The 10,474-nt window shown below is 46.9% G+C and overlaps 1 protein-coding gene across 1 annotated transcript; it reads left to right on the plus strand.

The window, feature by feature from the left end:
- The first annotated feature begins 433 nt into the window (after positions 1–433).
- Positions 434–2,138, plus strand: LOC120901038. The gene is made up of 3 exons (XM_040308743.1): positions 434–889; positions 935–1,103; positions 1,204–2,138. The coding sequence occupies exons 1-3, from the start codon at positions 434–436 to the stop codon at positions 2,136–2,138; spliced, it is 1,560 nt and encodes a 519-aa protein (XP_040164677.1).
- Positions 2,139–10,474: the final 8,336 nt, after the last annotated feature.

The following is a 10,474-nucleotide window of genomic DNA, read 5'->3' on the forward strand; positions in this document are numbered from 1 at the left end:
TTCAGTGCCTACCGGCTGACCAACGACAACGGGCTTCGGCTCGTAAACTTAGCCTCCTCCAAGCACATGAACATTCGCAGCACCTTCTTCCAGCACGCACCTCGCTTCAGTTACACCTGGAGATCACCGCAGCAAACACTTTCCCAGATCGACCACGTTCTCATCGATGGAAGGCACTTCTCCAGCGCGAGACCCGGCAGAACGTGGAAGACTACAGACGACTGAGAAGGCAGCAGACCCTACTCTTCCAGGACAAGAGGCGCGGCTTCGAAGAGTCAGACGAGCACCTCATGCAGCAGCTATCCCAGTCGGGGGAAACTCGTAAGTTCTACAGGATGCTGAATGCGGCACGGAGCGGTTTTACTCCCATGACCGCTATATGCCGCAGTGAGGAGGGAGGTATCCTGTCGGACGAGCGAGAGGTGATCGACAGATGGAACTTCGCTGTTACTTCGACAGACACCTGAACGGAGCAGATACCAGAGCAGACGCAGGAAGCAGAGGAGAGCAACCCTACGACAGCCAGCATGACAATGACGAAGTGCCCCCGCCATCTTTGGACGAAGTCATCAGCGTCATCAAACTGCTGAAATGTAACAAGTCAGCTGGCAGCGATGGTCTGGTGGCCGAACTGTTCAAGATGGGTCCGGAGAGGCTTGCCGTCATCGTGCATCGGCTGATTGTTAGGATTTGGGATCAGGAAGAACTACCGGACGAGTGGAAACTGGGTGTCATACACCCAGTGTACAAAAGGGGCGACAGGCTGGACTGTGCTAACTTCCGGGCCATCACAGTCCTGAATGCTGCCTACAAGATCCTGTCCCGAATACTCTTCTGCAGACTTTCGCCTCTTGCTACAGATTTCGTCGGCAGCTATCAAGCTGGATTTGTTGGAGGCAAATAAACTACCGACCAAATCTTTACTCTACGGCAGATCCTCCAGAAATGCCGGGAGCACCAGATCCCTACGCACCACCTGTTCATCGACTTCAAGGCGGCCTACGATACCATAGATCGGACCGAACTATGGAACACCATGCAGCAGCACGGATTCCCTGGGAAGCTGGTACGACTGTTGCGGGCCACTATGGACGGGGTGCAAGGTGAGAGTGACGAACATGCTGTCAGAAGCGTTCGAATCTCACCGGGGTCTGAGGCAAGGGGATGGACTCTCCTGTTTGCTGTTCAACATCGCTCTGGAAGGTGTCATGCGAAGCGCGGGCTTCGACATCCGGGGCACGATTTTCACCAGAACTCTCCAATTCCTTGGCTTCGCGGATGACATCGACATCATCGGGCGAACATCTGCGGCGGTGTGCGAGGCGTACACCCGACTGAAACGCGAAGCCGCTAGGATTGGATTGAGGATCAATGCGACGAAGACAAAGTACCTGCTTGCCGGGGGCTCTGACCGTGATAGAGCCCGACTCGGAAGCAGAGTATCAGTTGACGGCGACGATCTCGAGGTGGTAGAGGAGTTCTGCTACCTTGGCACGATCGTAACTTCGGACAACAACGTAAGCAGCGAAATCCGAAGGCGCATTGTTCAGGGAAATCGTGCCTACTACGGGCTCCACAAACTCCTGCGATCCAGAAGACTCCAACAACACACGAAATGCGCGATATATCGCACACTGATACGTCCGGTGGTCCTCTACGGGTACGAGTCCTGGACTTTACTGACGGAGGACGCCAATGCACTCGCCATTTTCGAACGGCGGGTGCTAAGGACTATCTTTGGCGGTGTGTGCGAGCACGGCGTGTGGAGAAGGAGGATGAACCACGAGCTAGCTGAGCTGTTTGGCGGTGCAGACATCCTGACGGTCATCAAAGCCGGAAGGATACGCTGGCTGGGTCATGTGATGAGGATGCCGGACTCATGCCCCACCAGGAAGGTGCTCGTCAGCGACCCGTTCGGCACGAGGCGTAGAGGAGCACAGCGAGCTCGCTGGCTGGATCAGGTGGATCGCACCTGTCGGAGATCGGATGCAGCCGTGGTTGGAGGACTGCAGCCCAGGACCGAGTTTCCTGGAAACGAATTGGCGACCTGGCCATGTCTACGAGACGTGCTCATTGAGCAGGCCAAGAAGAAGATCGAACAAAAATCTCATCAAGAAAGGAATCATCCCCTCCGTTGAATTTTGTTAAGAAACAATGATTAAAAATATAACGGGTGAGTATTGTATCAAAACAAAAGGTACAATTAATCTACTTGGTCATCGATTACCTGATCAAACTTATTACGAAATGAACTTTCATAACTTTTTCGATGGTATTCTAGGGTCAGAATATTGAGCAATGACCGGTGGTGTTTTGAACTATAAAAACGAAACACTTTCAATAGAAGAAACTTCCTTGCCTTTTTTGAAATATTTTCCCGCTCAAAAGCTATATAATCATATAGTAACAATAAACACGTTATCAGACGGTGATTGGTTTGTACCAAGCTACCAAGTCCTTTGCAAAAATGCTGTAATTCAACCCGGATTATACCACGCTAAAAACAAGCAAACAACTGTGTTTATAATTAGCCTATGCAGTTCATTGCCACTTAATGAAAAGATATTTGAAATAAATGTTAACAATTTCGAAACGATTTCCCCTATACCGTTTCAAGATAATGAAAAACTAGACGAACTAGTAATTGAAAAACTTATTGCAACAGAACAGCTTGCATTGCTAGAAAAAAAATCTATTGAAAACAATTCTAGACAATCAACAAGTTTTGTTGAAATAAAATGAAAGACTATCTTCAACCTCTATTATAAAGCATAAAATAATCACAAAAGATAATGAGCCTACATACACAAAGTCATATAGGTTTTGTTGGGATGAATTTTCGCTAACCGCCTTTGAAACGGTTCTGAAACTATATTTCAAACATATTATAACACGATCACATTTGATTTCACCTTTTCACTTACTTTTCTCGTCCCTTCACTAATCTGAGTTTTAACGTTTACTTAATATTAATTAATTAATATCCGTGTTACGCTTATGGCTTTGTATTTGCTCCTTACTCCTCGCTGGTTGGATTGCTTCTCCCGTTTCGCTGCGATTCTCTTGACGTTCGCCCTGTATGACTTTCGTCTCGTCAGGGGTGTTCAAACGCCAAGGGTGTCGAACGGTTTCGTCGCAACATACCCCCTCCCGTGAACTCTCCTTACTGGCGCGAAGGAGCTTTTATTGATTGGGTTCACCTACTGCAAGACGTCCAAAACAGCAAGCCTGCTCGCTGATCGTCGTTGTAGACCGTTCGACGTGCGCACTAAAGCCTCTCTAACTCTCCCATCTTTCCCTGGTGTGACCTTTTCTATTTTCCCCCTGGTCCATTGGTCTTTTGGTGTAGTTCCTATTATGATCACAAGATCTCCTATTTTTAAGTCTTCGACTTCTTTGAACCATTTACTTCTTCTTGTAATGACCGGGAGATATTCTTTAAGCCAACTTTGCCAAAACTGTTCGGTAATATACCTCGCTAGTTTCCAACTACTCCTGAGTGTTGCTTTCTGCTCTACTTCGGGTGAAAGTATTTGTTTTGTTCCGTTTGAGTTGCCTAACAGGAAGTGATTTGGTGTTAACGCCTCTTCGTCGGCTGATTCAAACGGAATATACGTTAAGGGTCTGGCGTTTATCATTGCTTCAGCTTCTAACAATATTGTTTCTAACGTTTCATCATCTGGCTTCCGCGGTGAGTCTATTACTGTACTGATTGCCGTTTTGACTGACCTAACTAGTCTTTCCCAAGCGCCACCCATGTGTGGTGTTGCAGGTGGTATAAATTTCCAGTTAGTTATTTGGCTTATAAATGTAACTGCAAGTGCGCTACTGATCTCTTCTTTAATTTCATTGCTAGTTCCTTGAAAGCAAGTTGCGTTGTCAGACCAAAACTCTATGGGCGTGCCTCTTCTAGCAATGAATCGCTTTACTGCCATAATACAAGATTCTGTGCTCAGAGAATAAACTACTTCTAAGTGCACGGCCCTCACTGTTAAGCACGTGAAGAGTGCTATCCAACGTTTTGCATTAGCTCGACCTACACGCACTAGTACTGGACCGAGATAATCCACTCCGGTGTAGCTAAACGGCTTGGTGAAGGCTGCCAGGCGCATTTTTGGGAGGTAAGCCATCGGTGGCGGCTTCGGATACCTTTTCATCACTCGACAGTACGAGCATGCATCGGTCACCTTCTTTACTAATGCTCGTAGATTGGGGATGTCAAAGCATTGGCGTATTTCGTTCACTACTGTCTCTCTGTTTGCATGTCGATACTGGTAGTGGTACCAACCTACAATAAGGAACGTAAGGTGATTATTTTTGGGAAGTAAAACTGGGTACTTAGCTGCAAAGGTAGCGTAGATTGATGCACCGATCCGTCCTCTCATCCTTAGTACACCTTCTTCGTCCATGAAGGGCCACTTTTTATAGATAGGACTGGATTTGCGGACATTCCCGTGCCGTTCGTCCGGGCCTCCAAGTGTCTTGCTCAGTTTCGTCACCTCTTCCGGGAAGGCTTCGTGTTGCGCAAACTTCCATAGCGCCAATTCTGCTTTACGCAGCTCGTTCTGCTTGAGTGTTCGAACGTCCAAAGGTGTACCGGACACTTTGCGCCGCAAATTTTCTATGTACCGAATAGCGTAAGCAACACATCTAATAAGTTTCCTCCAGTAGTTGAACCGCGCTAGATCGATTGGTGGGTTCACTGGTCGAATATGTAGATGTGTCGCTCGTACTTCTTCATCGGTATCGGAGACTGATTGTTTTGCCGGCCATCGTGCCTCAGATTCGTAACCACGGATTGTTCATCGTCAACTCGGGCCCGTTATTCCACTTAGTCGCTAAGTCGGCCACATTTTGTTTCGAGGGCACCCACCTCCAGTCTCGTGGTTCGGTTGATGTCAGAATTTCCCCCAGCCGTACCGAAACGAACTGTTGATACCGTCGAGGATTTGCTGATTGTATCCACGCCAAGCACACGCTCGCATCAGTCCAAAGTATATGGCGTTTTATAGGGAAGGAATGATTATCTCTTATAACGTTTAACATTCGAACTCCTAGGACTGCCGCCTTCAGCTCGAGCCTTGGGATAGAGATGGTTTTTATAGGGGCTACTTTAGTTTTTCCACCTATCAGCCCAACATGAATCGTTCCATCAATGTCTATCCGAAAATACGCAACGGAACAGTACGCGGTTTCACTTGCGTCTACGAACACATGCAGTTGCAGATCATGAAGGTTTTCGGGGTATGGGGAACGAAAATAGCATCTCGGTATGCGTAATTTTTCTAAGTGTGGTAGTAGTTTTATCCACTCCCCCCATCGTTGACACAAGTCGGTTGGTATTTGGTCGTCCCATTCAATACCCTTTACCCACATATCCTGAATAAGAGTTTTTCCATGTACGAGGAAAAACGATATTAGTCCCATGGGATCAAACAGACTCATTACCACCCTCAGAACCTCTCGTTTTGTGGGAGTGTGATGTTCGCGGAGAATATGTCGTATATTTTCGTTTGAGGAGAAGGAGAATGTGAAGACATCTTCTTTTATCTTCCATTTCATTCCTAGGACCGATCCGGTGTTTTCTCCTCTTTACAAAAATCGGATCTTTAGAGGTCTCTTCGGCGGGGTCTCCAATACTGTTCAGCACTTCTGCGGAGTTAGATAGGAATCGCCGAAGCGTAAATCCTCCCTTCGAATGTACGTGCTTTACTTCTTTCATTACCTCTATAGCTTCTGCTACCGTGGTGAAACTCTGCAGGTAATAATCTACGTAGTGGTTATCAATTATCGCCTTTGCAGCTCGGGGAAATTTTTCTATGTATTCTTGTGCGTTCAATTTTTTTACGTATTGTGCCGAGGCAGGCGAACACGTTGAACCGAATGTCGCTACATCCATAACGTATACTTGCATATGGTCTGACGGTCTGTTTCTGTACACAAAACGTTGCGATTGGCGATCGGGGTGTCGAATTTTTATTTGATGGAACATTTCCATTATGTCACCTGATACCGCTACGGGAAACTGTCTAAATTGGCTTAGTACTTGTGGCAGCGGGGTCAATAGGTCTGGACCTTTCAGCATTTTTGAGTTAAACGATACTCCTGAGACCTTGGCTGCTGCATCCCATATCAGTCTAATCTTACCCGGCTTCTTCGGGTTCTGTACAATTCCCAACGGTAAGTACCATACTTTTCCTACCTCCACTGCGGAGAGTTCTGTAAGACTGGCTTTGTGTGCGTAGCCTTTTGTTTCGTACTCACTAATAGTCTGTCGTACTTTTTCTTCTAATGCTGGATTTTGAACGAATCTTCTTTCTAACGCTTCCATTCGTCTAACTGCCATAGGATAACTGTCGGGAAAGTTTGGGCAATCGGTGTTCCATAATAAGCCTGTTTCGAAGCAGTTACCTGAATCTACTCGTTTTGTGGTTTCTCTCAACAAGAGGTTTGAACGCTTTTCTTCTTCTGAGTCCAAAATTCCACTTGCCGTTTTCGTGCCATAGTCCTCTATCGTAAAGTAGTCTCGCAGTTGATCGTTTACTTCTCTGTCACTATCTATTGGCGGTGCGGCGTGAAAATTTACAAGCGCTGTACAACCCCTTTTGGGACTCTTCCTCCATAGATCGACCAACCTAGTCGACACATGGCAGCAATGGGTTCGGACGGTTGTCCTTCACGGAGCTTGATCGGTACCCCGACTCGAATGTTGTCCAACCCGATCAGGAGCTGTGGCTGCACGTGTGTGTAGCTCTGTATCGGTAGCCCTCTAAGGTGTATATGTCTTTGTTGCAGTGCTTCGTAATTTAGTGTCTGTGTTGGGAGCATTAGCCGGCCGACCGTTCTGACGTTCTCTAATCTGTACCTCGTGTTTCTATCTTTTCCGGAAATATGAAGGTTTATTACTTCGGAATTGGGCTCTTTCCTCGTTACATGTCCTGTCCATTGCAGCGTTAGTGGTGTTTTTTGACCGTGTACACCCAACTCTGTTACTATTGATTCGTCGATTAGTGAGTATGTCGATCCTTCATCTACGAAAGCGTATATTGTTAGAGAGTTGCTGTTATGGTACAGGGTAACGGGTAGGATTCGGAATAAAGGACTAATAGAATTTACCTCATTTGCATGTGTTGCGCACGCACTTACAGCATCTTCGGTTGTCGACGGGGAATGTAACAGCTTGTGGTGGCGTAAGCGGCATCCATCCACCCCAGCGATCCAGCGATCACTTACATCTGCAGCTTTAAATTGCTCACACTCGTAGACACGATGCCCCTCACGCTGACATACCGCACAGGTTTTCTTATGTGGCGTACTAGATGGTCGAGATAGAGATGCTGCTCTCTCATTTCTCTGCGACGCTTCGAAATTTGTTGTAGCATGCGTATTCAAGACGGCCGTATTTTTTCTTCTAGTTTCTCCTATTCTGCTTATCTCTCTCAGATCGTTTGTCACCGCACAAGCGCGCCTTGCCAGGTTGTTTACATAGGTACCAAACCCTTCCAACCCGTCCGCTGCTTTCTCTTCCTGAAATGCAGCCCAGTTCAGCCTCATCTCCCCGCTCAGCTTCTCTTCCAACTCTTCTAACAGCATTGGATTGTTCAGGTGCGCGTTCAGTTTAGCTGCCTTCATCTGGTTTGTTAGTGCTTTCACTGCTAACCCGAACTCTATAACGGTTCTCATTTTATCCGGTCTCGGGGGTGGCAAGTTACGAATTTTGTTTAAAAGTGAACGAATCAGCAGGCTCGGTTTTCCGTAAACCATCTTTAACGATTCTATCACATCTGGTACGTTCTCTTTTATCGTCAGTTGACCCTTCACCAGTTCAAGCGCATCTTGGCATCTTTGCAATCGTATTAGATTCTCAGCACTAATAAATCCACACGTTTTGGCCGCCTCCTCGAAAGTACTAAGAAACAGCGGCCACTCTTCCGGATCACCACTAAATATCGACACTTCTTTGCCAAGGACGTGACGCGCAGCGATTTGCCTTCCAGACAAGCCTTCTTTCCCTTCCCTTTCACTTTCATCTTTCTTTTCTTCGCTCGCTTGTCCCTCGACACTTGACGTCGCTAGAGGTTTTATATTAGATACTCCGGGTTTGGAGAGAGTGTCTTCACGAGGTGATATTTCTTCATCAGTCGATCCTTGGCCAGTTTTTAGCCAGCACACTATTTTCTCGCTATAACTGACCTCTGAGCCCGCTCGGCTGGCTTGAGATAGTTCTCTCATGATTTCGCGCTTTCTCTCCAGGGACTCACGACGTATACTCTGTTCTTGAGCCTTCATCTCAGCTTCGGCTTTGTGTGATTTCTCCCGAAGAATACCCAACGGTCAAAAGCCGAAGATTTTATATTGACCTTTCACTTTTTCTATCTGTCTCTCGCTCTAATTTGAGCGATTTTCCCCTGATGAGTGTCCCCGAGCCTCCTCGTGTGGTTGTTGTTGTTGGAAGTTGAAGCCGAAACCCCCTCGTGCGCTGCCAAAATCAGCGAAGAACGAAATCGAGTGGCTCAAGCGAAAGAACGAAAAAATGATGAACGAGTGTGCTGTGACAATAACACACACACACGCACAAGGCGACACCCGAAATCTGGTGCGATACCGGCTTTCAGTGGAGCAAGTACACACATGCACACATTTGACCATACCAGCGCTCTGTTCTAGTGCAGGTAGTTTTCTGCAGTCCACGGTGATACTACACACAGCCACGCACTTGGCGATACACGCTGTGTGGTGCGGTGCGGTGGACGTTCAGAATTCAGTGGTGCAAATACACACATGCACACACTTGGCGACACACGCTCTGCTGTGCGGTGAGGTTTGTGTTCTGTGTCCAGTGGTGCAAATATACACACACACGTACTTGGCTACACACGCAGTACGGCGCGGTTGGCTTGGCAGAAGCGCATGCACACATTCACGCAGTAGGCTTTACTTTCAGTCCAGTGAGGTTGGTGCTCGTGTGGTGTTTCAGCGCTTGGCGGATAAACCCCGTAAAAAATGGAGTTTTGTTTAATTTGAGGTAAGTAAAAGTGATTAAAATTATCAACCAACATCCCCCCTTCTAATTAATATCATTTTTCTTCCATTTCATGTGTGTTTCACGGCGAACGGAGACATCAAAAACCTGTGGCTGTGTCGTAGTGTTGGAGCAGTGGCCCGTACAGTGCAGCGAGAAAAACCAGGAGCAACAGCGATGAGGAGCAGAAAGTGCTGTGCTGAATTTGTTTTTTTTTCACTGTGCGAGTGTAAAAAGTGTTTTTTTTTTAAATTATGTGCGTTGATTTAGAATTAAGTGCAGTGATTGTTGTGCAAGTGTTGTGTTTTTTTTTTGTATTCTATGTTGGTTCGATATTCAATAAATCGAATTACGATAGTATAATGGTGTGCACTGTATCATTTCGGAAAGAAATCCTGGCAAAAAAGGGGGAGGGGACTAATTAAACGAAGGTTCGTGCAGACCCCCGTTCGGGGTTTGCTTCGGCTTCGGGACCCGACGGATCACTTGAATAATTTCGCCAACTCAAGTTCTTTTTCAAGCGCGTATTCAAGCGATCTCTGAGTGCTGGTGCCCGGTGGGTACTCTCCTCTTCGTCAAGCTTTTTCTTCTCTTCTAACCTACGTATCAGCTCTGCGTTCTCACGACATGCGATCTCTCGCTTTTCTGCGATCTCCCTCTCTCGCATCCGCCCAAATAGCATCCCCCCTGTGCAAAGCGACGGAAGAAATCATTCCCTTTCGCGCATTTTCTCAGGCCTTCTTTTTCCCTCCTACGGCAAATTTGTCAAGCAGCGTTTCGAGCTACCCGTCCCTGGCTCCGCTTCCTACCCCTCGCCTGAGCGCGCTGTCACAGCCCGCTGCGCAGATTCGAGCAGTTTTCTGCGTAGTTTTTTGCGTCGTTTTGTGTCAAAAAATACGCAAAAAACAGCGCTGGACTTCAGCCGAAACTACGATAGCCGGCGTATTTCTTGCAGTTTTTAGGTGCGGAACGAGCGCCATCTGCTGAAGGAATGGATGAACTATTTCAGACGGCGGGGCAAAAAAAACGGCCGAAAAATTAAAAAAATATTGGGGCCCATTCCTTCCTCCTCTTCCTCTCACTCCCTTTCCCCTCCCTGCCTTGCCTTACTTGCGCTTCAGCCCGTGCCTTTCGCCGTCAGCTGATTGTGTGTATGCGTTGGTATATATGTACATTGCGGTTGTGTATTGTTATTGGTGAGTGTTAGCATTTATTTATTGTGTGTGACCTTGACGATACGGGAGAAGCTGGTTCATTTTGGGATTTAAAGTGTTATCGGTGTATTGATGGTTTATTTTATTTCGTGCCGCTGCTGATGAGACCATTCGATGCCCCTGCCAATTGAGGGTGAAGAAGCCTATTTAAAACAAGCGTAGGAGAACGTCTAACACTAAACTAATATTTTTTTAATTTGAACATGTTTGATGCTTTAACGACCTTCTAAGCATCATG

This window comes from Anopheles arabiensis, chromosome 3, assembly GCF_016920715.1.
Source record: "Anopheles arabiensis isolate DONGOLA chromosome 3, AaraD3, whole genome shotgun sequence".
NCBI lineage: Eukaryota > Metazoa > Arthropoda > Insecta > Diptera > Culicidae > Anopheles > Anopheles arabiensis.

Coding starts and splice junctions, on each gene's coding strand:
- LOC120901038 (XM_040308743.1), top strand. CDS start 434: ATGGAACTTCGCTGTTACTTCGACAGACACCTGAACGGAGCAGATACC. Junction 890..934: donor GCAGCTATCAAGCTGGATTT/GTTGGAGGCAAA, acceptor ACTCTACGGCAG/ATCCTCCAGAAATGCCGGGA. Junction 1,104..1,203: donor CACTATGGACGGGGTGCAAG/GTGAGAGTGACG, acceptor TCGCTCTGGAAG/GTGTCATGCGAAGCGCGGGC.